The sequence below is a fragment of the Anoplolepis gracilipes genome, chromosome 12 (assembly GCF_047496725.1).
Source record: "Anoplolepis gracilipes chromosome 12, ASM4749672v1, whole genome shotgun sequence".
NCBI lineage: Eukaryota > Metazoa > Arthropoda > Insecta > Hymenoptera > Formicidae > Anoplolepis > Anoplolepis gracilipes.
In genome coordinates, this window is record NC_132981.1 from 5,370,556 (window position 1) to 5,398,538 (window position 27,983).

The 27,983-nt window shown below is 29.4% G+C and overlaps 3 protein-coding genes and 1 long non-coding RNA gene across 7 annotated transcripts; 1 reads left to right on the forward strand and 3 right to left on the reverse strand.

Annotated features, from left to right (window-relative positions):
• Window positions 1-32: 32 nt before the first annotated feature.
• LOC140671619 (ABC transporter G family member 23-like) lies at window positions 33-9,287 on the forward strand. 2 transcript variants are annotated; one of them, XM_072903067.1, is made up of 15 exons: window positions 33-169; window positions 2,989-3,126; window positions 5,169-5,413; window positions 5,601-5,778; window positions 5,867-5,960; window positions 6,027-6,239; window positions 6,330-6,436; window positions 6,657-6,888; window positions 7,135-7,312; window positions 7,530-7,645; window positions 7,743-7,813; window positions 7,920-8,008; window positions 8,122-8,298; window positions 8,414-8,500; window positions 8,824-9,282. In XM_072903067.1, the coding sequence occupies exons 2-15, from the start codon at window positions 3,023-3,025 to the stop codon at window positions 9,033-9,035; spliced, it is 2,103 nt and encodes a 700-aa protein (XP_072759168.1). In that variant the 5' UTR covers window positions 33-169; window positions 2,989-3,022; the 3' UTR covers window positions 9,036-9,282. The 2 variants fall into 2 exon arrangements, with proteins under 2 accessions (XP_072759168.1, XP_072759167.1); XM_072903066.1 differs by lacking the exon at window positions 33-169 and adding an exon at window positions 179-315 and having other exon boundaries at window positions 8,824-9,287.
• Window positions 9,288-10,720: 1,433 nt separating this feature from the next.
• Window positions 10,721-12,545, reverse strand: LOC140671620 (uncharacterized). Its single transcript, XR_012047776.1, has 4 exons — window positions 12,377-12,545; window positions 12,114-12,259; window positions 11,562-11,821; window positions 10,721-11,226 (listed from the first exon to the last, which is right to left on the reverse strand). It is a non-coding gene; the product is annotated as an uncharacterized lncRNA (long non-coding RNA).
• A 2,868-nt stretch (window positions 12,546-15,413) lies between these two features.
• On the reverse strand, window positions 15,414-27,523 carry LOC140671687 (nicotinamide/nicotinic acid mononucleotide adenylyltransferase 1-like). Of its 3 annotated transcripts, XM_072903209.1 has the most exons (6): window positions 27,295-27,523; window positions 26,469-26,878; window positions 26,110-26,211; window positions 25,485-25,651; window positions 23,141-23,477; window positions 16,333-16,512 (listed from the first exon to the last, which is right to left on the reverse strand). In XM_072903209.1, the coding sequence occupies exons 1-6, from the start codon at window positions 27,368-27,370 to the stop codon at window positions 16,483-16,485; spliced, it is 1,122 nt and encodes a 373-aa protein (XP_072759310.1). In that variant the 5' UTR covers window positions 27,371-27,523; the 3' UTR covers window positions 16,333-16,482. The 3 variants fall into 3 exon arrangements, with proteins under 3 accessions (XP_072759312.1, XP_072759310.1, XP_072759313.1); XM_072903211.1 differs by lacking the exon at window positions 23,141-23,477 and having other exon boundaries at window positions 15,414-16,544; window positions 27,295-27,522; XM_072903212.1 differs by lacking the exon at window positions 23,141-23,477 and having other exon boundaries at window positions 27,295-27,520.
• LOC140671686 (uncharacterized) lies at window positions 16,551-23,130 on the reverse strand. Its single transcript, XM_072903208.1, has one exon. The coding sequence runs from the start codon at window positions 23,117-23,119 to the stop codon at window positions 19,607-19,609; it is 3,513 nt and encodes a 1,170-aa protein (XP_072759309.1). The 5' UTR covers window positions 23,120-23,130; the 3' UTR covers window positions 16,551-19,606.
• Window positions 27,524-27,983: the final 460 nt, after the last annotated feature.

The following is a 27,983-nucleotide window of genomic DNA, read 5'->3' on the forward strand; positions in this document are numbered from 1 at the left end:
AAATTATTAACCCAATGTGATCTTTAAAATAGTGGAAAGATATCTTGGTGAATCGTGAAAACACAATAACTTTTTTCTTAATGTCTGGTAATTAATTGAATTGTTCCTTTTGTGATCGGAAAAATAGTTTTAAAGAAGAAATTGTATCGAAAGAAAATTTGCATACATCGTAAGTATTTTTTTGGAAGAAGAAGAAAATGTTAAAAGTGTTGATTACTGGTACCTATATATTAATAGTATATAGACAAATACACTGTGAGGAATGTTTTGTATCAGTAACCAAAATTTGGTTACAGACGCCAAAACTATTTATTGGTATGTGATCAATTAATATAATATGTGATCAATTAATATAAATTAAATTAAACCGTTGGTTATCGCATCAATTTTAATTCTTTGATTTAATCATATAATAATTCATTTACTAATACAAAATTGTTTTATATGCTGTACAAACATTCTTTTTAGTTAAAAACAAAATATTTTGTTACCAGAACAAAAAAATCACATAAATATCACATTTTGTCATCTTAACAAAATTATCTAATTCTTCTAATGAAAAACGGCAATCTGTGAATAAAACTTTTTTTTTGTTATTATTACTATAACTTTTCTCTCAGTGTAAAAAATATATACACTAAAGGATGATAAAATACAAAAAGAAAAATAAAATATTTAAAAAAATGCTAGTTAAGAAAATTAAATTAGTCATTCAAGATTTAATTAAAAGATACACACTAATTTACACACATATTTACATAATACAGGATGTTTACAAAAGAATGACGGAGTTTAAATACCCATTTAATTCAGTAAGTGAGATACATTTATTCTATTTTTTTCTATTTGTTTATTTGAGCGTATTCAATAACTTAAAAAAATTTTAAATAGAGAGTATTTCCTTTAGAATATCTCTGTTTCTTTTGATAATACAAAAAAAAATTAAAGGCAAAAGTTGTTTGATTCAAAAGGATTAATATCTTTTTTTAATGTAACCTTTTACGAAATTTCGAGGTAATCGACATTTTTTTTAAATAAAAGGGCATATTTTCATTGACGCAGTAATATAGTTAAAAAAAAAATCAAATTTAACAACCTAAAATATGTTGATTTTCAAATGACTTTGAATCACACTGGTATGGACATTGTATGGACACGCTGTATGAACACAAATATAATCGAACTGTAATTAGGTGAAACACCATTTTGTTGAAAAAAAAATAATTTAAAAAAATCCGCTTTTTTTGTCATTCAATTAATGCGTCATTTTCATTCGTGTAGCAGCGTCATTTATTGGCTAAAAAATCATCTATGTAAATTTTTTGAGTTACTGAAAACGCTCGAACAAACAAAGTAAACGTGTTTCACTTATTGAATCAAATATGAATTTTTAAAACTCCAGCCTTTCTTATAAACACTTTATACTTCTTAATTAGATTAAATTAGCTAGAAATTAAAAAAAATTTTTTAAATTAAATAACATAGAATTTGATTAATAAATGGATCATTGAATGGAACATTATATACTTCTTAAACCAATCATATGATTGATATAATCCAAATTATGTATAATATATTATATGTCAATTCAATTTGTGTAAAAAATGATAAACAATAGGACTGATATGTGTATAATGGAGTTAAATAGTTGTTGAATAGATGATATCAATATGTGTTACTCATTTTTCCATTTTACAACTATTTTGTTGTTAAATCTATACTTATTTTTTATTGTTTAAATTATATAACTGCGAATAGTACGTAAATATCAATGCCGTAAACATTGTATAAAAAATAATCAAGATACATAAACATACATAAATTTAAATCTCGTTTCAATATATAATGTCAATAGAACATACAAAGTGTCTATAAAAAAATATAAGGAAAACTAGAAGAACATAATAATAAGGTCAACTAAATAACAAACCAATGAATGTTTGCATACTATGTAATAATTAAGCGCTTGATATGATGTATGTATAAAGTATACATATTATATAATAACTATAACTATTACCCTCTATTAACACAAACATTAGCATTAATTGAAGCAGTACAATTTACAACTGCATATTTTTTAATCGTAAAAAATTAAATAAAGCAATTAAATATATTGAGAGTCAAAGAATTAGATTGCCGTCATAATAAGAAGAATAATTTTAAAAAATTCAAAAAGCAAGTTTTTATTGACATTTACTAACTGCATTTGCTGATAACAACTTAAAAATCTATTAATGATTTTGATTAGCATATTATTTTGTTGCGTTATTTTATTTTTTTAGAAATTAGTTAATCGCAATTCGAGTTTCTAAGAATAATTTTTATTAAATATTCTCTGCGCGATAGATATAATCTTTTTTTTCTAATTGCCTTGCATCAATTTAATTATTCCAACTAACTGAATTGATAAAAATGTTATAACAACTATATTTTCTATATTAAAAATAAGTTTATTACAAATAGAAAAAAAATTAACTAACTCAAGTCAGCAAAAAAATTACTTTAGCAATTTTCATTGTTCTTATTTTCTTCTTTTTAATATTTTACCTTAAATAACTTAGATAAATCATATTTTAAGATTTCTATTTCAGCAAACATATATAATGAATTATTAAAAAACTTTTCTAATCATTTTTCTACATTAGTTTTGTTAGCACAGGCTTAATTTGTTCTATGTCTATTAGATACGAAAATCTATTAATAATAGTAGATTAATATATATATAAGTAATCCTAATGTAAGTCTTAATGTAAGATAAGAATGTATAAATCTTGTAAAATCACATTAATTGTTATGGATAACAATAAATATTTTGAAAATAAAATTTAGAAAGATCGATCTTTGCTCAAAACTAGAAAGATATCGAAGTTTTTTTACATTATTATTCTTTTTTTCTACAACATTTCAATAACATTTTTAAATTCTCGTTGCTTGAGGAAAAACTAGTCACTGTTCGAATTATTAAAAAACAGAGATATGTTACAGTTTGATCGCTGGACAGTCTTCATCGTTTTGCAAGATGGTGCAACAAAATGCAGTGGTCGTGAAGAATGCCGTCAAGATTTATATGCCAGACGGACCAATACTCGACGGGCTGAACATGACCGTCCCGAAGGGTTTCATGTAAGTAATCGCTATTCATTGTATTTATACAAAAAGATTAATCGTTTCTTTATCGAGTTTCGCTTTAAACCAATAATTGCAATTAAGGTTTTCCAAGAAAGAAACAGGCTCATCTCGAGAAAAAAGTATAATACAGCGACAACCGTATCGATTTATAAGGAGATTATTTTTGTAATTTTCGTAATTCGTCAATATAAAAAAAATCTTTATAGGATACGTTTCACGTGGTACTTCTCGTATCAACCTAATATTATTTCAAACCAGTATTATTACTTCGTCCATCGATTTGTTGGAAGTGACCTGAAAATTATCGTCACGCACTTTTCCGTGTACGTTCATTAATTGCTGTCAATTGCACAATAATGGATTACAAAAAGATTAATCGTTTTTTTATTGAGTTCCGCTTTAAACCAATTAATTGTAATTAAGGTTTTTCAAGAAAGAAACAGACACTCACTGCAAGAAAAAAGTATAATACAGCGACAACCGTATCGATTTATAAGGAGATTATTTATATAACTTTCGTTATTTATCTAATATAAAAAAAAATCTTCATATGATACACGTCTCATATGGTGCTTTTCGTATCAAGCTAATATTATTTCAAGCCAATATTATTACTTCATCGACTTGTTGAAAGTGGTCTGAAAATTGTCGTCACGCACTTTTCCATGTACGTTCATTAATTGCTGTCAATTGCACAATAAAGGACACCGATAACTTTCTAATAACCATTCGATAAAAAACCTTTTGGATTCTATCTTGGAATTTTATAATATTTCTTTGTTGTATCTAGTCAACTAAAATAGTTTAATATTTCGCTATTTCGATATTTTATTGTGCAACATGTGTATTTAGGTTTGTTGACTATATTCTAAAATATCTGTTATTTTTATAAAGTTAGGCTCCAATGAGAAAGGAATACAAATGTATCACGGCATTTATGTTCAAGTATTATTCAATATTTTTGCGCATTCCATGCACACATGTATAATTAATCCCCAAAAGTGCGCTAAAAAATCTTATTAGACTTATTTGTAAATTCAAATGTATAGAAATATATGAATAAAAAAATTGAAACTTACAATCTAACCATTTATTACTAGAATTGATTATTTAATTTTTAATTTATTTATTAAATCTAAATTTTACGGGAAAAATACCTTCTAGTACATATGACATATAGTAAATATACAATCAAAGTATAATTATACATAGTAATATAATTATAAAAACAAAAATAAAAGAGCTAATATTAAGTGAAAAGAGAAAAGAAAACACTGTTTTTTTCTTTAAATTAATATTTTTAAGATAATATTTAACAAATTTAATCTATATTAATGCAAATAAAAAATTTTGCTTTTGCATAACATTGGCATCTTTTTAATTGCAAGTAAGTATATATATATATATATATATATATGTATTACCAGATAGAAATCATCGAACGACAAGAAGTTATTTAACCGGAACATATACATGATATGTATGATTGTACATATATATCAAAATCATGTAACTACAGAATTGAATATTTTCCGACCAAACTCAAATATTTAAGTTTTAGCATACGAATAGATATATTGAACGTGGACTAGTGTTAAGTTTATTTTTTGACATTTCATTAACAAACTCTCGAAACTTCAGATTACACACGTAGGTAACTACTGTGCCACACTCTAGTTAATCATTAATCGGTTTCGCAAACCAGCTATCGTTCGCAGATATTTAATGACCAAAGTCATCCGAGATTATGGCCAACGTTTTATTAACGATCCATTACATATTGATTGATTATTGGCAATTTGCGAGGCAAATCGTAACTGCTATTGTTGATTCTTTTACGAGACATAAAAAGCGAGTAGATAAAGAAGTTTTTAATGATAATATCCATACGAGAAAATTGTTATTACGCGAAATTAATTACTGTGAGACTAATGGAGATTTATATACTTAATCTTGCATATTCATGCTCGTGTCACTTAAAATATAAGATTAACCATTGATAGAGCAATCAATTTTTCTTACCTTGTCCAAAACAGATATGGATTATTGGGCGCAAGCGGATGCGGGAAGACGACACTATTATCCTGCATCGTGGGAATTAAGAATCTCGACTCAGGAAGCATATGGGTCCTGGGAGGAAGTCCAGGTAAACCAGGCTGCGGAATCCCTGGACCTCGTGTGGGCTACATGCCACAGGAGGTTTGCTTGATGGGAGAATTCAGCGTGAGCGGAGCCCTGTATTACTTCGGCAGAATTAACGGACTCGAGGATAAGGAGATCGGTAAGAAAAATATATTTGTCGTCACATACAATATATTCCATGCTGCTGAAAGTCTCAGTTTCATGAGATAATTGAGTCGATATCAATTTTTATTCTGAATTTCTTGTTTGTGTCTGCGAGATTTGATGACATGACGTAAGTTATTTCGAAACACACAGCTGCAATACATTTGTTTATTGTTTCTAAGATGAGAGACAGAAATTCCTTTCGGAATTACTCCAACTGCCGCCAGCTAATCATTTGGTAAAAAACATAAGCGGAGGCCAACAGAGAAGAGTCTCCTTCGCTGCTGCGTTGATTCACAGTCCAGAACTTCTGATTTTGGACGAACCTACCGTAGGGCTGGATCCAATTTTGAGGGAGAAGCAAGTAGATTTGGCTCTTTCTTTAAAGATTTCACATGTATACCAGGAATAGTAGAAAAATATCCAAATGTGCTTTTCCTTTGTGCAGCATCTGGCTCTATTTAATCAGGATTACTCAGGAGAATGGTATCACCGTGTTAATGACGACACATTATATCGAGGAGACTAAAAATGCTAATATGGTGAATTTCATTCTTTATTGATCTGATTTCATTAAACATTTTTAATATATTTTCGATGTTACGTAGATCGGTTTGATGAGACGTGGTAAATTGTTAGAGGAATCGTCACCGCAACAATTGCTGGATCGATTTCAATGCTCGTCTTTGGAAGAGGTGTTCCTAGGACTGTGCCAGGCGCAAAATAATTCAATGCTCGCAAATACTTCCGAGGTCCGAGAAGTCAAAGATATCGAAGATGATGCGTTACATCAAGACGAAAATAGTTATAAACGAATAAAAGTATACATGAAACAATTGTTTTGTTTTTAATGCTGTAAAAGCAGACAATGTATACACAAATCAGTAATATTTAAAATAAATTATGTTAAGGATCGAATCGCGGAGTACAAAGTAAAATCAATATATAATGGCTCAGCATCTAAAAGATTCAAGGCTTTAATGATAAAGAACGTCACACAATTTTTCCGTTTTTATTCGTAAGTATCTGCTAATATTTAATTTTCTCGTGAGGAGAGTGTATTTACATATAGAAGAAAAATTTTAATTATGTTTTTCTCTCTTTTGTCATATTTTTTTGAACAACAATATACATTGCATGAAAAATCTTTTACATTTTGATAAATTTAGTTTTATAAATCGTTATACGAGATTCACGTGAGAACGACAATGATAATATCAAACGATATATTTTTTTAGAGGTTTATTTTTCGCGGCGATCTTCCCACTGTTACAAACTGCCTGCTTTTTCATCGGGGTTGGTGGTGATCCAAAAGGCTTAACGATTGGTATTATCAATCATGAAGCTAATAACTGCGATTATGGCAATAACATCGGCAGCGTCTGGTACGATGAAGAGTACCTCACCTGCCGCTTTGATAATCTCAGCTGTAGATTTCTTCACGAGTATGGCAATTCTATCATAAATCAGGTATAGTGATTTAAAAATCGGTTATATATATCCTTTTTTTCTTTTGATATTTTTTCTACGGTTTTTTTCTGGATATAAATAGAAGATAACATTGTTAAAACTGATGCAAGTGTATTTCTCGGAAAATTGTTGTGATATAAAATCTAAATATAATCGATGTAAAACATATAAAAAAAATATTTTTTATATATAACAACATTTATATTTTTGATTAAGGGAAAATTGTTACTAAAATTCCATTTTCAGAAATTTTATGACGATATGTCTGAAGTAACTAAGGCTATACGCAACAGTGACCTCGTCGGCGTAATGCACTTCAGCCATAACTTTTCCGAAGCTTTACAGAGACGAATTGACGACGTCGCAATCGTTAAGCCAGAAGACATTCTGTCCTCTGATATTAACGTGTTTCTCGATATGAGTGGTATAAATATATTATTTATGCTGTACTTCATATAATAAGCTTTAAAAATTTTTAGATAATTTAAAAGAAAAAATTATTTCGGGAGTAAAAAAAAGTCCCATAAAAATTAAGACATAAACTACTTTAGATTCTAAGCATCTTAACTAGCAGCATTCTAATTAATTAATATAGTTTATTGATACAGAGTTATTGAAATTTATAACAATTTTTGTTGCAGATTTGCACATTGGACAATTTATGATAAAAATGCTTTACAAACGTTTCTTTGAGATTTTTAAAGATTTGATGCAAGAGTGTAAATATCCGCCAAAATTCGGCAGTATGCCTATTCATGTGAGAATATATATCTCCTATTATGTTAAGAATAAAACTTTTCTTTCGTGTAGCGTTATGAGATAAAGTAAAAGAACAAAATTTTATTCGATTTTAGTTCGAAAATGCGATTTATGGCGATATAGATGATGGTTATAGTTATTTTATGACACCAAGTTTCATAATAATGTAAGCACCCACTCGTATGCAATTTTAATAATATATATAGAAAATTTTAGTAACATATATAAATAATAAATATAATCGATTATTCTAAAATTATCTACTTTTTCAGATTGCTCTTTATTCTGTCCACCACACTCTCCACGTTCCTGATAGTTTCAGACAGACTAAATGGTGTTTGGGACCGAAGTCTGGTTCAAGGTATATAATTTATTTCAGTCGAAAACTTTTTCTCTAAAATTATTTCTTAATTATTAATTCACCTCTTATCTGCAATTGTTTTTGTCGCGATAACATACTATTGTATATGACAGGTGTCAAAAACAGGGAACTCTTGCTAGCTCACATTCTCACTCAGCTCACTCTCATATTTGTCCACATTACGGTCATAATGTGTCTATTCTTTCCTATATGGGGTTTAAAATCTGAAGGGTCATTTTTACATATATTCTTCCTTATGTTTCTTGGTAGTCTTAATGGACTAATGTACGGTAAGTACTCTACACGATGTCTCGAAACGCAAACAGCAATAATTAAGAAAAATAATTATGCAATAATTATGAATGAAATTAATCTATCATTGACGTAATACATTCTCATTGTCAGGTTTCTTCATCTCCACTATGTGCAAGACTCACATGATGGCGAATTATGCTTCGATTGGAAGTCTCGTGCCGTTATTAATAGTAAACGGTAAGACTTCATGTTTTCTCCATTTCGAAAATTATTTTTAATTTTATTTATTATTAGTATTATGCTATACAAAAAGTGGCGATATACATTATTAAATTTAGTATTGTTGTTATGTACAAAATTGAGTCTAAAAGTCTGCTTTGTTTTCTCATAATGTATAATGACATATATAATAATATTATATTTTTAATAATATATAAGAAAAAAATTAGTAAAAGTTTATCAAGATAATCCTAATATAAATAAAATCTTGATAAAGTCTTTGTAGTAAAGGATTTATAATATATACTAATCAATTTTTAATTTGGTTAATTAAATTATAGGGACTTTATGGCCGTTAGAGGGAATGCCAAATATACTTCGTTACATCAGCTACTGTGCGCCAACGACTTTACTCTCCTTAGCCTTGAGAGCAGTCATCTTCAAAGGCTATTCCTTAGCCGAAGAAGAAGTTTATGTTGGCATTCTAGTTAGTGTGGCATACATAATAATTTTGTTTATTATTGTATTATTTGGCATAAGGTGGAAATTTTAAGATGATAGCGTTTAGAAATATAAAGGAAGTACACTTGAAAGAAAGACAATGCTTTACAATTAATTAACTAAACATGTAATTTAGATAAAAATACAAAGTTTTTCGTTTGACTCAAGCTAAAATATCCATTTAATTATATAAGAGAATAAATATTGTGTAAATATTTTGTTTCTTTGGTTACTTACGAGAATATATTTACTTAAAAAAAAGGATAAATATAATATTGTGTACTACATATATATATTTCTATATTTAATTAGCATTAATCACATAATATTAAATTTATCTTTTGTTTTTGTTTAATGTAGTAATTATTTTTCTCAATTTAGGTCTAATTAATATAAAATTATTGTTTAATAATTATTTAATGTTAAAAATGTTAAATTAATGTTATAAATGTTAAATTTAAAAAAAATTTTTTTTTACACGTTTCTTCCTTTTTAACTCTTCCTTTTTTCTCACAAAAGAACTATAGATTCCATTGCAATCGGTTTATTAATTAATAAATTTTTAAAGAAGTAAGTTGATGTGTTATTTGTAATTGATATATGCAAATTGGAAAATGTTTGTACAACATACAAATCAAAATTAAAGATGATTTTCAATCACAGATATTCTCTCTTTCGTATTTATTATATGTAAAACAATATAATATAATAAAATAATTAAACATGTTGTTATATAATAATTATATAATTAAACAAACAACACGTGAAAAAATTATTTCCTTAGATACTGAATTTTTGAGATTCCACATTTTTTTATCTATTTAGACAAATTATATTTAATTTTATCTTTTTTTTATTTCTGACTGTCAATAGTTACGTGACAAAAAAAGTAGGAGATTGTATAAATTCATTCTAACTTTGAAAATCTCAATTGATTAATTTAATATATAAATTAATAATTATATAATTACACATAAATAAGATATAATGTAGACTAAACAGTCAAAGCTTCTTTGCGAATTCACTATTCGCGTTTTCGGTATTCGCGGAGTAAAAAGCCATTTTTTTCATTCACGACCAGAAAATTCCATATTTGCGGTCAAATTTTCAGTTCTATTTTATTATCTTTGTGAATTTTTCATAAACATATTGATATCAATCGAAAGAGAGAGTTATAAATTTGATTTTTAAAAGAAAGATAGAAAAAGTAATGGCCGAATATAACCTTGAGTTTAGGAGGCTGCAAAGTGCCATAAAATAAGATAAAAATGATCAAATTATTAAACAAATTTCTAATTAAGCGCTCAATAAATATTTAAGTAATTTTGTAGCAATTGTTGCAGTAATTATTGCAATTTTAATAACGTGGATATCAGAAAATATTTTGCAATCATATTGAGTATTAGTTATGTCTAAATGTTAATTTGAAAAAAAATATTATCTTTTTAGAACGCACATACTTTTATACATTATACCATTTCATATAAGTGTTTTCTATATTGGAAGCATTTTAATGGAATCTATTTCCAGCAAATAAAGAACTTCAAAGGTATTATACATAATTTTTTTTAGAATAGCAAATTATATTCAGAGCAATAGTTTTTTCAAATTATATACAGAGCAATAATTCTCTCTTAATTATAATAAATAATATGTGACTGATTTTTATTAAATATTTTATTTAAAATTCTTAAACGTGCTCAATTAAGTAATTGATAAAATTTACATCAAAATATATTATTTATGTATTACGCAATATTCAGAGCAATAATTTATTCAAATTATATACAGAGCAATAATTCTCTCTTAATTATAACAAATAATATGTGACTGATTTTTATTAAATATGTTATTTAAAATTCTTAAAATTGCCCAATTAAGTAATTGATAAAATTTACATCAAAATATATTATTTATGTATTACGCAATATTTATAATCATATTTCATCACTAAAGTAATTTTTAAAGTTATAAATCATAAGTTATAGTAATAATCATAACTTTCTAAAATATTATGTAGTATGCAAAAGATATAAGAGCATATAAAATAAATATTGTTTTAAGATATTTAAAGCATATTTATACAGACGAATTACTGTAACACATACATTCGTCTATACATACAAACTAATATTAATAAACTTTCAATGTTGAAATACGTCATATATATTCATTAAAATCCCATTCGGACCTTTTAAGAGATTGATCTTTATAGTTCGATTTAGTAGTTAGGGAAGTGGCCTCTGAAAATAATGAAAAAACATAATTTTATGTATATATATATATATATATATATTGATTAAAATAATTTGACATTTTATATACACACTATACATTTCTTTCTTTTATTGAATCTCTTTTATTAACTCTACGATATGGCATGCTAGTTTCCTCTTTATTATCAATGCAGTTTTTAATAAAAATTTAACACATTGTATGCAGGAAAAAAGAATTACTATTTTTTATTAGTTTGAACCCGCATACAATGTGTATAATATTAATCGAATTGTAATAATTTTATTATTAAAATGTAATCGAAAATATAAAGTTGTAATTAGTTACGTGAATCATGACTTACTTATATATAGCGTAGGACGTAGCACATGCAAGCACCGCCGTGTTGTTTCACGCATTGTCCACCAGTGAAGTTTGAGTGTTGGTCATTAATACACTTATTATTGCAATGAATAGTAATACTAACATCAGGACTATTATTACAATCATCTTCCCCATCGAGTTTGACTACTTTGAGAAATACCATTTTCCAACTTTTTTTTTCATGTGGCGCCCCGACCCCGAACTCAACGCGGTCTTCGACAGGTATCGGTATTTCATTATCTAAACACATAACAGAAAAATAGTGTTATAATATTAAAACAAAATCACAATACTTATAAAGATATAGTTATTAATATTTAAAAAATTAAAGTAAAAATATAGACTTAAATATATTTGAATTATTTTTAATGTAATATAAAAAAAACATGAAAACAAGAAAACTGTCGCACATGTTATATTTAATTTAGACACGCATAACACATTATCATTTGCGTGTGAACATTCTCATTAGACTGTGCGTTGAGATTAAATTATGAAACTGTAAATATATATTTAGCTTCTGATTATATACTTTTAATAGGAAATGCGATGACGACCGCAGTCACGACCAAAAGAGCGAACACGTAGATTTTCATCTTGAGGCTGAATATTTCCCAAAACTTGTAATACAATCAGCGTTCTCCAAAAAAGATACAGGATGACAGTTTCGCTGCGACTCTAAGCAGACAATTGTCTATTTAACACACTTCTCGTCCATATTCATTACATTGGTAATTTAAGACTTCTCGACACTATTGAAAAGCATTCATTATAAAAAATAAATAAATCTCTTACTTTCTGTATGCATATGGAGTTAAGGATCCCGGGTAATCTTGGTCTAATCTAATTATGTATAAGAAATTACTGACAGATAAATTCTTATTATTTAATTATCGCGAACAAGACTATAGCACTCTATCTCTTTGCGTCCCATCATCAACTGAACGGGAGCGGTCGTCCGAAGGAGATTTTATACCGTAGGAATTCGAGAACCTTCTAGAATGTTTTTGATTTGTTTGTTGAGTGATGTATAGAAAGTCAAAATCTCAAAATTGTTATTCTGCTTTAATGTTATTGTTTTCTCAGTTTCTCCGGACGACCGCTACATGACAAAGTCGAATACGAATCGAATCGAAAAGATGACTTTTGATTCGCGAAGCATGACTTTGAGGCGTGCTAGGATTAGACGGCGCGCGCCGGTGTTATAATGCGGCAATTACAATTTAGTGTGCTTGACAGCTTTATTCTTTTTTTTTTTTACATTAATTATAATATTTTCTCAATCTCTAACATCTTCTATGAGCCAAATAACATCTGCCACAAATTATTTCGTATTTTAAGCGTGCGATTTATATACTAATAAATGATATTAAAATTATAATAGTGGGGACATAGTTCAATGATAATAAACATGTTGGTTTTGCCGAGTAGAAATGTTTCATCGGAATTTCTTTGTTTAGAGGTCACACAGAATAAACATAATATTTATTTGAAATAAATATTTATTATTATGTATAAAATGATGAGAACTTATTTTGACAATTTATTTATCAGCATAAACATCACGCATTTCGAAAGCCTCTACAACTCTTGTAAAGGAATTGCTTTTTAAGACAAAATTAATTAAAAATTCACTTTTATAGAAAATATTTGTACATTCTCTTATAATTCACCTAAAAATTTAAAATTAGGTGAAAAGAATTAACTATGCATGAATGACTAATTGCTGATTTATGTCATTATATTAGAATTAATTTTTAAACAATTTTTGTAATTCTTAAGAGACTTTCTTTTTGAGATAAAAAATATAATACATATTGTACTCAACTTAATTTATACATAATTATATTTACTTAATTATGATTATACAATATTTTAGAGAATAATGGATTTTTCGTGACAAATTGAGAATTTATTAATTAATGATTAAATAAAATTCTTAGCCTTTAAAATGCTCACCTAAATAATTCATAGAGTTTCTACAATAAATGTAATATTGAATAAGCAATTGCATTATCTACGTAGTATAAAATTTATTAGATCATGGAAATTTTCTTAAGTTATGACTTGACCACTGTGAATTTAAGTGTGCTTCTGAAAATGTACAATGAAAAGCAAAGATTTAATCTAAGCACATATATAATTGATTTAATAAAATGATGTAATATCAAGAGATTTGGTAAAAGGATATTTTCTAAGTATATTTATTATATGTATTTCTAATACACACACACATACACAAAATATATACATTATGCATTTTTGATATATTTGTATTTAATAATGCTAAATAATAACTATAATTCAAATAAGCGAATTATATGCGATACATATATCGATTAAATGTTATATTTATCTGTCTATAGACAGATAAAATTATAAAAGAACAATTGTCATAATTGGATTTAGCCGAATCATTTTCTGAAAATAGTGAAAGAAAACTATATTATATTAGGCTATAATATAAAATTAAATATAATAACTAACAGAATATGTTAATTATCTTTTATTAAATTATTAATTTTATGATGTTTTTCTAATTAATTATCTATGTAGTATTTCAAAGAATTTGATTAACAATAATAATATTAATTATGAATTTTTCTGCAACTTATGAAGTCTCTTATTAATGATGTAAATTGCAAATAAATATTCGCTCTTCTCTATTATTATGATGAAATTTCTATTTCATTAACGAAATAGTCTAAAATATAAGACTGTAATTATTGTCGCGCTCGCGCATAAACTTACTTGCAACACTTGCATTCACCATCTTCGGTGCATCTTCCCCTTTTCTTCCTTTGAGAAAACAACGTATAGCATAAACGGTATAGTTAATAGGTTTTGTTAGAACATCATAAGTAATCTCTACGTTCGCGATAGAATTCTTTGGCAGGTGCTAGCAGCAATTCTAAAGAAAATTTTATCTTCATTTTCCATTTCCAATAAGTCTAAAGATATCCATTCATCTTCATCTAGTATTTTTATATTACAAGTTATTGACACAGCTTTATTTTGGAAATGTAAAATTATTAATTCAGACTTTACATAACACGATAAAAAGTTTTAGAGACCAGTTTGAAGAATTCTGAAAAATGCTTAACGACAAAAAGATTATATTTCAAAATTGATTCGCTCAAGCTAAAACGCAAAAGAAAGATACTCAACAAACTTGAAAGCTCGGGAGAATTTTAAAGACTGTTATACAAATATTGAGGATAAGTACATACAAGAGACTGTATTATGAAATAATCAATGTTATTAATTGTTTAGAAAAAAGATTTGAAACAGAAGTGAATTTTCTTTTTTGACGAAAGCAGAAAAATTCGTTTTGGCAGATGATATATTTCAAACATGAAATGGTAGACTATTTTGGTTCAGACATTAATAGTGAACGACTGATTTTGCATCGAAATATGTTACGTAATATATATATATAAAAGCAAAGATAATGCTTTTTTTTATTGTGATAACTCTTGTGTAATATTAAATTTTATAATTTTGAAAAAAATAATAGTATTTTATGTAAAAGTATTTTATATAAAAAAGAATTTCTGTGTTTATAATGGTTATTCAGTTTCAACAAAATAATTATTTAATTTTTTATTACTTATAGTATTATCAATAAGAGAAAAAGTATAATAATTGAATTTTTAAATGAAACCTAGCAAATAATATAAAAAACAGTGTAATATTATATATAACGAACAACAAAATACATTTTCATATCGATTACCGATTATTTCCTTAAATCTGTACAGAAGTAACATATACTTGTGTGTAAGATGGGTAAACATGGGAAGGAAAAATAATCAATAAAAAGAGAGCTAAATAAGAAAGAAAAATCTGCAGCACAAGTTTCATTAAACCTGTTTCTCTGTTGACAATATATTAATCTTACATGTACAAATATACGCATTATTTTCTATATATGTACAAACATACAACATGCCACTTCACTATATTCATTTTGCTTTAATTATATATGATTCTCTCTGTTATAATAATTATATCATTTCATAATATAATTATATCTGACAATAATCCTGAGACAGAGAGATACATAATTTTGGCGATTACTATCGCAACGATATAAATATAATAATTATAATCAAACGCTGCTTATCACAAATTTGTCATCATTAAGCTACACAGTAATAATACACAAAATTCTCGGTTATTATTAATTTTATAATTATTAACTATATAATAATACGTCTCGTATATATATATATTTTTAATAATAATTATGATACAGGATTACATATATAGATAATGCCGATTAATATATAAATATATTAATTATCATTTGACTGTTATAAATAATTTTTATTTCTATCTGTATTTAAACTATATAACTTTTATTTTCTCTGCCTTTTATAGTTATTTTATTTTGGAAATTTTTTTAATTTTTTCGAAGTTTTGACCACACACTTTTATTTTGGAAAGCTCGCATTGAGAGATCTAAAACTCAAAATAGATATCTAGTATTTAGCAACAATTTAAAAACTATTAAATCTCTATCATTTCAAACAGCTAGCTCATGCTCAGAAATCTATAAAAAATAGGTAGCCCCAATCTAATATATTAATAAATCTCTCTTTTCTATTTTGAAGAGCTCATGTTTTAAAGATTTATAAAAAAATAGATAGTTGATTTAATAGAGCGGAATTAGATGTAAGAATGATCGAGATAAGTATTCCGCGTGTTCTTGAAACTTTCAGCGCACTCGTTGTTGTTGTTATTGTTGTTGTTGTTGTTGCTGCTCTCATTGCTGGCAGCTATGCTAATGTCCTGATTAAGATCATTAATAGCGCGATTAGAGTTTATAGCAGAAAGAAGAAGCCGAGGGCCGCAGGTTCGGATTGGTCGTGCAGCAACAAGACAGTCAACTATCTGTCTTATAGTAGGCATGCAGGTTTTGTCGTATCCTGGAAAACACACGTCACATGCTCCATCAGAACTGAAAAACATACACCAGCTATGGTCACGTCATTTTGGGTTTAATTGTAAATTAAGATACTTGCAGTTATATATTTAATTATTTAATCAAAATTTTTCTCAAGGGTTTAAGGAACGAGAAGAATTCAGAATAAAATTTTGTTATATATTCTTGAATGCACGCGATGCAACGATTCGACTTCAAAATTGTAATGTCCTAAACAAATTTCCCAATATATTAGTTTACAGAATCATACACATCGTGAACAGCTTAAAAATCATAGAAAGAGAAATTTTTGTCTCGCAAAATTAAAATATTTTAGTTTTTTTTGTAAAATATCATTTTCATTAATTCTTGATTATTGAAAAATAACTCTAATTCTCTTTCATGAGAATGTTTCGTAAAACTGAAACTTTCGAAATATAATATTTCTTATGTGCAGCAACTCAATATTGAACCCAAAAAGACGGATTTATATACTTTCATTATAACAAAATACACAGATCACCTAAACTTGAACTTTAATAAATGTATACGAAAGACGAACATCAGGGTTGAATCACATGCATATTTAAATTGAATGGGAGGGCAAACATAGCACAGAAATAAGTAGCGAACAGAGAGAAGATCATGAAAATCTGTAAATTATTAAAAGATATCATGAAAACGTCAAGCATCGAGTCTGAAATGAAAGGTCATTTTTTTCCTTTAAAATAATCATCATTGTCAGGTACAGCTTATCGACGATCGTGCAACTTTTCGGGACTCAATGTCGGTAGTTTTATTATTTAAATTTTTTAGTTTTATTATTTTATTTTATTATTTTATTTCGGTTTATCATTTAAAGGTACTCTTGGTGTTATCTGTTTAATTTAATCAAGATGAGAATTATTTATTATCGTTGAATGCCTCAAGTGAATAGATGCGTAATGTTATTATAAAAACAAAAGGAAGAACTTTTAGACGAGTCAGTAAATAAAATTTAATCCACATTAGCATTCCAATACTTGCGCTAATGTAATGGGACTTAAAAATACACCATTATCTAATATGAAAAAGAGATGATTAAGCGGATCATAAAAAAGGGAGGGACAGACGCTATAAAGAAGTCTTTAGACGATCAATAACATATGTCAACATTTTAAATAAGCTGATAATAACCACTAATTGGTTAATTGATAAACTACTGACCGCACTACTAATCTTGTAAAAAAATTTGTTGTTTTACATGTCATAACAAGCCTGACAAAGCTTGATAATGCAAAAATTTCTACTAGTAAAATATAACGATTTATATGCACTTATAAAGCTGAAAAATATGCACGCGAAATACCATTTCATTATAGAGAGACATTAGAGAGAAAGTGTTTCGTAATAATACTTAGCTGCGCAATATATACTCCGCATTTGCATGCAAAAATAAATAGACATACAGATACTGAGTAAAAAATTCATAGGAAAAATGCATAGGAGCTTATTAACGATTATTATGCCATAATACAGATTCTTTCACAATTTCTTGGCACATCTCGTTACTTCCATATTTCGCGTATAAGATGTCCCGAAAAAACGTGAAAATCGATAAATTTCTTGTCAAGTTTAAAATTCATTTTTCTTTGAGACAAAAATGTTAGTGTACTGTTTGGCGTATATCTTTTTAGTTTTCAACAATAGTCGAATAATTAAATTAATTAATTTGCTATAATATTGAAAATTAAGATCTGCGCTAAACATAGAATTGACATTTTTGTCAAAGAGAAGTAAATTTTAAATTTGACAAATTACATTAAAAAACCAGTACGTTAAATTATTAAATTATAAGTGATAAATATATCAAAGTTTTATATATTAAGTGTACCTCAAAATTTGAGTCATTAATTAAATTCTACACCTGAAAAACACCTGGAAGAATCCACATAAGAGAAACGACACATCCAAGAAATAATTTTCTTCATTTTTCGCTCCATATAATTTCAGAGCAAAGCGTTTTATCCTTAAATCGATGTATCGCTTTGTCACTTATAGCTACAATTGTTCTGTGCAATATTGACTGAGTAAATGTTACTAGGATTGTCTTGTTGTGTCATATGCAAGTCTTGCGTAAATCATCCAACAATTTCCCGATCGTTCATCGAGAATAACAGTTTCCATCGTTGGTCCTTTCTAGATATCGGGCTTTCTAGATATCAATTTAAATCGCACTTTAATAATAATTATAATAAAACTATTTTGCAATAATTGCATAATACTGTTACGGCGTAAATGTTTATGCAAAGCCGAGATATCGATGTAACATAATTACGCTTCGATGCTATCATACTATTAATTTGACACTCACATCTTTATATGTCTTATCGTTTAAATTAATTAATTAATTTAATTAAATATATATCAAGTAAAATGTATTTAAAAAATTTTTCATGCCATTAATTGATTAACATTATGTTAATTACTTAATCAATTTTAATCAATTTTGTGTAACGTGTTATAAAAACGTGGCACATGTCAAATTATATTTATTTATTTAAACAAGTTGTTTCAAAAAGCTATGAATATAAATTTAATTAGTTGTTAAAATTCATTAAAAAATCTTAATTTTGCGAAGTCTATTAAACTGCAACACATTTCCCATGTGTAATATATTTAAATATAAATTATATATTATCCTTCTCTTTTTTTCTTTCTCTTGAAAAAGTTTTATCGGTTTTTATCAAAGTAATTGTACACGCCTGAAATACTCATGTTTATAAACCGATGAAACTTTTATAATAATTTTTTTGACTCCATTATTTAACATTTTTTTTAAATTTCTATATCATCCTGTGTATACTTTGGATTCTAAGCCACTACAGAAAAATCTTGCGCATTTCCTTCATACTTATTCGTTCAATGTTTATGTAATAAAAAAAAAAGATTTCTTTTTCTCCATAAAGATTGCTGTCACATATATATGATTTGGTGCGAGACTAACGCGTTTTCTCATTTGCACATTGAATTTCTCAACTAACTTTTAATATTTAAATTGTTCGAAATATTCCATTAATCTACTCGTCAAATCGAACCACTTACGAATACTCGGCCAGTTATAAGGCAGTCTCCTTCTCGCTGATGACCTTGATTCCGTGCTGCGTAAGAATCATTTTCACCGCTTCCTTATCTCGAATATTTGATTTCTCGGTCGATCCGTCAGCTTCGCTTACCTTTCCCACGTTTTTCGCCAAGTCTAGATTATCAGTAGACGAATTTAAGCGATCCACGTCATCAGTCGATCTTTGCAGAGACTTGGATCTCCCTCTCGTTATTTGCAAGTTATCAGCAGATCCGATCAACGTTGAATCCTTTGCGGTCTTGAGCGCTTTGTCACTTGCTTTCGGAGACATTTTCGCCAGTTGAAGACTGTCCACTGAAGAGTATCGTCTTTTATCTCGCGCGCTCCCATCGAAATCCTCCTTCTTCCTAAACAGGGAACCCTTGCGACCGATTCTTCTGGCTCCGCTTGTCAATATAGCTATCTCGTCCTTGGGTATAAAGTATAACTCTCGCGGCTGATCCTTGACCATCGAGGAACCGTGGATGAATAAGGATTGTGACTTTGGTCTTCCGGGCTCTTTCATCTTTTCTTTCTCCGAGAGTCTACTTCGCTCATCAGTCGATTCGGTACCGCTCTGAAAGCCACAGTTCTCGATCTCGAAGCTATCGTCGTCGTCCTGATGCTCGACGAGTTTGAAAGCGTATCTATCTATCGGCATAGAATCCTGATCAAAACTGCCGTCCACCTCGCCACAAATTCTGCAGAGATCGCAGGGAATCTCTTGAACTTTGCCCTCGAGATCGTCAGCGGATTCTTGAAGATTAAGCGAACCGCAGATGTCGCATTCAATTGAATCATTGTCATCGTCGTCGTCAGCTAGCGAGCTACAGGTCGATCTGAGCGTGTAGAATGTCTCCTGATTCGGGCTGCTCACTTCCTCTTCTGTTCGGAAGGTAATCTCATTCATGTAACAGCAGATCGAGCAAAATTCGTCCGGAATGTCGAGCTGCGAACCGCTATTGTTCTTTGTCGACGGCACACCCAGAAACACCTCCTGAATGCGTTTGATCGACTCGTAGCTCTTTGACTTTTTTGAAAACGCATCATCTTTTTTCGGCTTTTGCGCGGACACTTCCTCAGACACGATCATCGAGTCTAAGCTACCTTGAAGAGGTACGTTATAACGCCGCACTTTCCTCGTGTACACATCCTTGATCTCGTTAAAGTCACGTTTCGTTCTGTTATCGGCATCTTTCGTCGTTTTTATCATTTCTTGTCCTTGTTGCGTTCTATCATCGTTCAGTCTCACGGTCTTTTGATCCTGAATCTTCTTCGGGCTTTTCATGGAAGACGTTCTGGAAGAATGCTGAGAGAATTCTTCAGATCGAAACGATTCTCGATTGTCGGCAGATCGAGTTTGCTTTTTCAATTCGCCATAATTTTCGGAGTCTTTCTTGAGAGTTTCCGTTTTTGTTGAAGACTTTTTAGAAGAATCTTGGAAGACTGTCTCCAATTGAGAAATCACGCGATCGTTGACAGATCGATCGTAATTCTTCATTTCGTCGCTTCTATAAAATATTTGACTTTGTTTGCTCTTCTTCGGATTTTTTACGCTTGAGGATGTCCTTGAAGATTTTTGAGAAGCTTTCTCAGATCGAGATGTTTCACTAATGGATCTATCTCGATCCTTAAATTCGCTTTCGTCGATTTGAAGTTCTTCGATTTTTCTAGGACTCTTTACCTTTACGGAAGCAGATCTTGAAGAGCTTTGGAAGACTTTTTCTGCACGAGAGGTTTCTCGATTCTCAAAAATTTTACCTTTCTTTTTAACATCATCTATGTCGTAAATTTGTTCCTCCTTGATTTTTTCAGGACTCTTCGTCTTTGTAGGAGAATCTTGCAATTCTTCAAATTGAACGTCCGGTTCATCGATGAATGTATACTCCTTGATTTCGAAGTCACGAATCTGATCTACCTTGATCTTTCTTGGACTCTTGCGCGAGTTTACGATCGATTTGAGATATTTTCCGTCTATCTCGAGACTCGAGTCGCAAGATGTAGTTCGCTTCTCCGAAGAATGCGTATCACACTCTGATTCCTTTTCCATTCGGCTCACCTTATCGATTTCTTGTGAGATCCCTGATACTTTTTCAGATCGTTCTCCGTTTTCATTAACCTTCTCCGCTTCTATTTCTTGAGACCATTTCACGACAAATTTCGATTGGTTTAGCTCTTCAGAAGATTTCGCTCGATTATTAATCTTTTCAGTCGCGAAATCTTCGGATTTTTTTTCTTGGTTCTCGTGAATCATTGCATTAATCAATACTTGGCTGGTATAGGTTTGAATATCACTTTCTTCGGCACTAGTCTTGCTTTCGCTTACAAAGTCATCTAATATATCTTCTTTTTGATCGTCAATGTATTTCGTTAAACTCGATCTAGCGATATATACATTTTCTTTTTCCTCTTCATCTTCGTTCAAACCATATTGACTAAGTCGATAATCTTCCTTGTCTACGCTAAAATCGGAGAGAGCGCACTCGTGACGACCATCCAATGATGTAGAGATACTTAATGATGAAGTAGTCGCCTTGGCTTCTAGATGTACGACTTTATCCAATTCAAGATTGGCTATTTTCTTTCCGGAAATGATTCCCGCGTCGTCGATTTCAACATTATTCTTCCTCTCTGAATTAAACTTGATGGATTCTATCTCATCTTTACCTACCTTATCCAGCTGTAAATTTTCCTTATTAGATTTATTTCTTTCTTCGTCGAGCTTGCTTTTAAGCTCGTTCGTAAGTTTTTCTATCATTAACTTATGATCTTCCTGTAATCTAACGATACTATGACTTGAATGAGCAGGCTGAACCTTCACAACATTATCAGCATCAATGAAATCTAGCTCAACATCAACTATTTCTTTCTTAAGATTTATTTTTTTGCTACTAACGTCAATTTTTTCCTTCGCGACGCTTTTCACCTCGGGACTCTTTTCCGGTTTAATTTTGCTAAAACTAGATCGGTCTACTTTGTCATTGATCGCATCTACCGTCGACCTATGTCTTTCCTTCGGGACGAGAGTGATCTTATCATCTAATCCTAGTTCTACATCAATTATTTCCCTCTCAGAAGTGATTTTTCGATCGCAGATTTTAATTTTATCATCCGCAGTGCTCTCTCTTGTGGGCCAACAACATTCTCCTAGTCGAAGTTCGCTAGAACTCGGCTGGCTAGGTGGAATCTTCATTATTATCTCACGATCGTTGTACAAACCTAACTCTACAACAGCAATTTCGGTCTTGGATCTCAAATCTGACACTTCTCTCTGTCCAATCTCAATTTTATCTTTACCTATACTTTCTATTAATAATTTACAATCTTCTATTGACACTGGTTCACTAGAACTTAACTGACTAGCTTGAATCTGCATTATTATCTCATTTGAACCTGTATCTGCAACCTTAGATTTCAGATCTAATGCTTCTTTATCCCTCGCTACACTATCTACTCTCGGCTTACGGCCGTCTTCTGACGAAGAACCTCCTGATTGAGACTTCGCCATCGGTTCGTCAAGCGGACCTACCTCGTCTACGATTCGCATGACGCCGGTTTCGCTGGCGATGATCTGTTTCGCCTGACCCGGATACGCGGCTCTAGCTACATGCTTGACGTTACCGTTGTTGGCGTTGTTGCTGATCGCGCTTATGATGCGCTCACGAATCTCGTCGAGCCCGCCATCACCTACATTCTGCAGATTTTTGCGCAGCACCGCGTCCGGCACGTCGATGGACGCGGCAATCTCGATTGGGCTCGGCGAGTCCATAGTCACATCGCTGGGTGACGGTGTTAGGAACGCGGTTAGATATCGGGGATCTATGTGCAGGTAATTGTTTGCGTTCGGTGACGGCAGTTCCAACTTACTTTGGTGTCCAATCGGCAGCGGCAGCGTGAAAAACACGACAATTCTTTTTAGAGGACATTCAGTCTTTTTAATCGCACTTTCGTATAACACAATTCAGTAACGTGAGCTTGTTACGATCTCATCACATTTCTTTACTCGCAGTTGTGAATTATTATTATATATCATTGTATATAAAATATTAAATTTTATATCACTTAATTTTCAAATCTCAGTGGAAACAAAATATATATGTAATTTTTAAAAATTTAGTAATATTCTTAAATTTTTCATAATAATCTAATATATCATTATACAATAATTTAATAGAAGTTAATGATTCTATTATATTACTAATAATATATTACTATAATGATATGTATTTTAGTTTTGACTGAGAGATTTTACTCGTATATCTGCAATTTTGATTTTATTCATTACAACCTTTATGCAATAAATGGAATGAATGAGGTTACAACGATTTCACACAATTACTGAACAGTTGAGCTATCTCTTGCTAACTCGATTCACTGACTTATTATCCTTGAAATATTAATCAAAACTTAAATAGTAAAATTTTGTACTTTTATCTTATTATTGTCATTAATAAAATTTTAACTTTTATTTCAAGAAATTGCAATAATTTTAATTCTTACCTCGTCAGTGAATAGAATAATTTAAAATTAATGTTACTCTAATGATAAACTTAAGTGATGTTATGTCAACCCTCAATAGATACCATGAATTCTTAATTCTTAAAAAAATTGAAATTAAAGATATATTACAAAAATAAAGTTTTATCAATTACTTTATACATAAACCTGTATATATCTCTCATTGTTAATAACAGCAACATTTTTTAATTTATAAAATTTATAAAGTCTACTGAATACTATTTTATGTAATCTACTAAAGAGGTGACATATATCTAAGACTATTTTATCAAAAATATACAAAGAAAAATCTTACATATTATATATTGAATAAAAAATATAAATAAAACACATACAGAATTTAAAGATCAAATTGAGCTTGCTTTTGAACAAAAAGAATACATACATATATATATATATGTATATATATATATATATATATAAATGGCTAACAAAATTTATTCAACATTTAAATGCACATTCAAATAAAATTCTTAACATAATTAAATTAATTGTAGTAAACAGAATAAAATTCTTTACATAAGTTCCTTATAAGACATTGTACATTTAAATTAATTATAGTAAACAAAATATAAATTCTTCCTTATTGAATATTGTGCATTTTGACGAAAGACTGACAAGAAGACTAGATTAAAAAATATTATACATCAGCCTGTAGAAATTTGACAATATTACAGGGCTGAATTATATATATACATCGTTTTTTTAAGTATCATTTTTTTAAGTATCTCATTTTATGTACAATTGCTTCGAAATTGCTTTATAATTGATACCATGATATAAAAAAATAAGAAGAATATTTTCATAGGCACACAGTAAATAATCAATTAAAAAATAAATAATCTTAAATAAAAAGTAATATGAATAAAATTAATATCTGTATTAATAATTAGTTGATAGATTAAAATTAAATAATTGTTCAAATTTAATTTAGTTAAATTTTTTATAGAATTTCATATTGTGTGTGCATATTGTGTGTGCATGTGTGTAATTGTCTATAGTTTTATATTTTTTATCATATACTTTTGAAAAATTTAATTGCAATATAAATTTTTATTAATATATCATTAATTTTGTATTTTAATGATATGACTGTACTCGGAACCGGTTTTTTATTAAACTGCTACAGCTGTTCTCTATTATGCATAATGTTATCATATTTTTTTATATCATGGTAGATGTTATTGCTACACAAGTAAAACATATACCTTTTTTTATAAAATATATAAAAAATTGTGAAGCAATATAGACCACAAATATTATTTACAAAGCCTATTATTCATTACTATTAATATTTTAAAAAACCCATTTTCATTTTTAAAAAAGTGTATCTAAACACAATATTTGAGACTCACATTGTTGTATTTGACGCTCTCGCATCATAGATTTCATGCTTGTAGATATAATCGATGACGGAATCCTGCAGCAGATATCTGATGCTCTGACTGCGCTTCAGAGCTCGCCTAATTCTCGTCGAGCTAACTTCATTCGGGATCCATTCAGTTACAATGCAGATATTGTGCTGAAAATAAAGAAAAATTAATTTTTTAATAGTTAGAAAGAGATTCATCAAAGTAATATCTGAGACTGCTTATAAAGATTAGCTTCGTTGCTTGTAATTATTAGTATTGTCTTTTCAATAACTTCAGGGGTTTCTTTCTCTCATACATAATCTGATAATTATACTTGTCAAGAAAGTTTAAATTAATTGTTTATCTACATTAATGTGTTAAAATCCAACATTTACTTAAAATAACAGACCAGATAACAGGCAATCAACTCGTCTTAACACAAAATCCTTCACAGTATAATACCTCCAATATTTACAGAACAGATATCATAAACAAATATTAAAAAAAAAATTAATTTTTTTAGTATATTATAAGAATAATTTAATAAGCACAATATACTGAGGAGTAAGCAAATATAATTTAACAAGAGGCCCTCTTTAGCAAAATAAATATAATTAATTATATTTACCATGTGTTTGGAAAGAATATCCGAGTCGTAAATAAATTTGTTGGGATTACAACCTTCTCTAGTAATAACCACAAGACCGTGCTCGCCAATGATAGCATCAATCTGCAACAAAAAGATCAATTAATTCTTTTGTTATGATTTTAATTATTTTATTTCATATTCCATATAGTGCTACATGTACTAATTGGCAACTAAAGACTTTATTTCTAAACTGTAAATTTGACTTACGGTTATAGAAGTGAAATTAATCTTAAATCTCATTTAAAAAAAATAAATTTTATAAGATTGTTAGTAAACATCCATCTTCAAAGCAATCATTTCTGATATATTTTATAATATTTCTAATATATATAACTCACATCTTCTTCAAGCCAAAGTCCACAAATACCAAAACTTTCCAGAAGATCTGCACCACATAGTAATTTAATTTGTATTGGTGTATTATCTGAGCTATTTTTAACATTCTCTGGAATCCATTCTATGTCATCCATCTGCAAGTGATGTTTGATATCATTGGAATTACATAGCATAGAATTGAGCAGATTTTGGTGGTGTTGCAAGCACAATCGAGTCTTGGTCCAGCAGTTCTGTCTAGTCTCCCAAGTACTCAGTCGAATCCAATCATTATTCTGCAATGCTAATCGCAACATTGCGCATCTGTGCGTCGCATTAGCTAGTTCCTTCTTGGCATATGCATCATGCACTGGAGAAATCACTCCACCAACAACAACATGTGTTCCCATTCGATGCAAATGATCTCGAGCAATTTCTGAAATGCATTATATGTGTATAAATATACTGTGTATATGTATACTGTGTGTGTATGTGTGTGTGTGTGTGTGTGTGTATACATATATATGTGTGTGTGCAGAAGTGCACCGAGTACATAAAAATAGATTATATATATATATATAATTAATATAGAATAAAAAATTTATATTGCATATTTGCTGCACATTTGTTTACTTATAATTAGGCATATATTTCCAGTTAAATAAGAAGAAAATTAAAAGAAAACTATATAAAAATAGATAATTAGAATAGGTCTCATTACGCAAACGCGTTAACAATTCGTACGCGTGACAACAATGTGACGTCACGCGCAATGACGGAATATGACGTGAACATTCGCTGTTCAATACAAACAGCGCCATTCGAACGAAATGACGACGAATGGATACGTACCGAACATTCGTAGATGCATGTTTGTCGGCGGGTTATAGCTGCCGCACGACATAAGAATTACACGCGTCGGCGCCATTTTGCGCGCTCGTAACTCGAAATAGCATCGACGACTGACCGCACCTCCGTCCCTGTTGTGGTTGAATCGACCTGAGACTCTGCCAAACCGCACAACAATAAACGACACACACGTCACGAGGTCGCGCAACCTACTGACCGCGTTCGCAATGTACGCACCGCGCGTCGATCGCCGCCATGTTATCTCAAAAGTCATCGCTGACCAATAATAGGTTTGCACGGGTGCGCCATCTGGCACGAACTAGAGGCTTCACTATCACACGCAATGACCAATGAGAATATGCGCTTTCTAGAGATATTAATGGTGATATAGCTAATGATACTCTTGTCTCCAAGAAATAAATTTTTCTATTGGATATCGCATGCGATACACTTGTCACTAAGAATACTTCTTGATATGAAATGTTTCATTCAAAATGTAGGAAGAAGCTCTTTTTAACGCTTAGTGCAGAGTGATTTTTTTGGCATAAAGAGATTTATAGTTCTTGCACACAACAACTCGGTATGTGATACGATTAATTAATTAGTATTCTCTACATATTTAATTTTTCACAGAAACGAAAAGTTAATTAATCACATCGTGTAAAATATGTTTTCTCAATTTCTATTCTATT

Excerpts from the sequence above, each read along its gene's own strand:
- LOC140671619 (XM_072903066.1), top strand. The coding sequence starts at position 263 with ATGTTTTGTATCAGTAACCAAAATTTGGTTACAGACGCCAAAACTATT. Across the intron at positions 316-2,988 it reads GACGCCAAAACTATTTATTG|TTTGATCGCTGGACAGTCTT; the intron begins GTATGTGATCAA and ends GATATGTTACAG. Across the intron at positions 6,889-7,134 it reads GCAATTCTATCATAAATCAG|AAATTTTATGACGATATGTC; the intron begins GTATAGTGATTT and ends TTCCATTTTCAG.
- LOC140671686 (XM_072903208.1), bottom strand. The coding sequence starts at position 23,119 with ATGGCGAAGTCTCAATCAGGAGGTTCTTCGTCAGAAGACGGCCGTAAG.
- LOC140671687 (XM_072903209.1), bottom strand. The coding sequence starts at position 27,370 with ATGGCGCCGACGCGTGTAATTCTTATGTCGTGCGGCAGCTATAACCCG. Across the intron at positions 25,652-26,109 it reads ATATTCTTTCCAAACACATG|CACAATATCTGCATTGTAAC; the intron begins GTAAATATAATT and ends CTTTATTTTCAG. Across the intron at positions 23,478-25,484 it reads AGAGCGTCAAATACAACAAT|TAAGTTGGAACTGCCGTCAC; the intron begins GTGAGTCTCAAA and ends TGGACACCAAAG.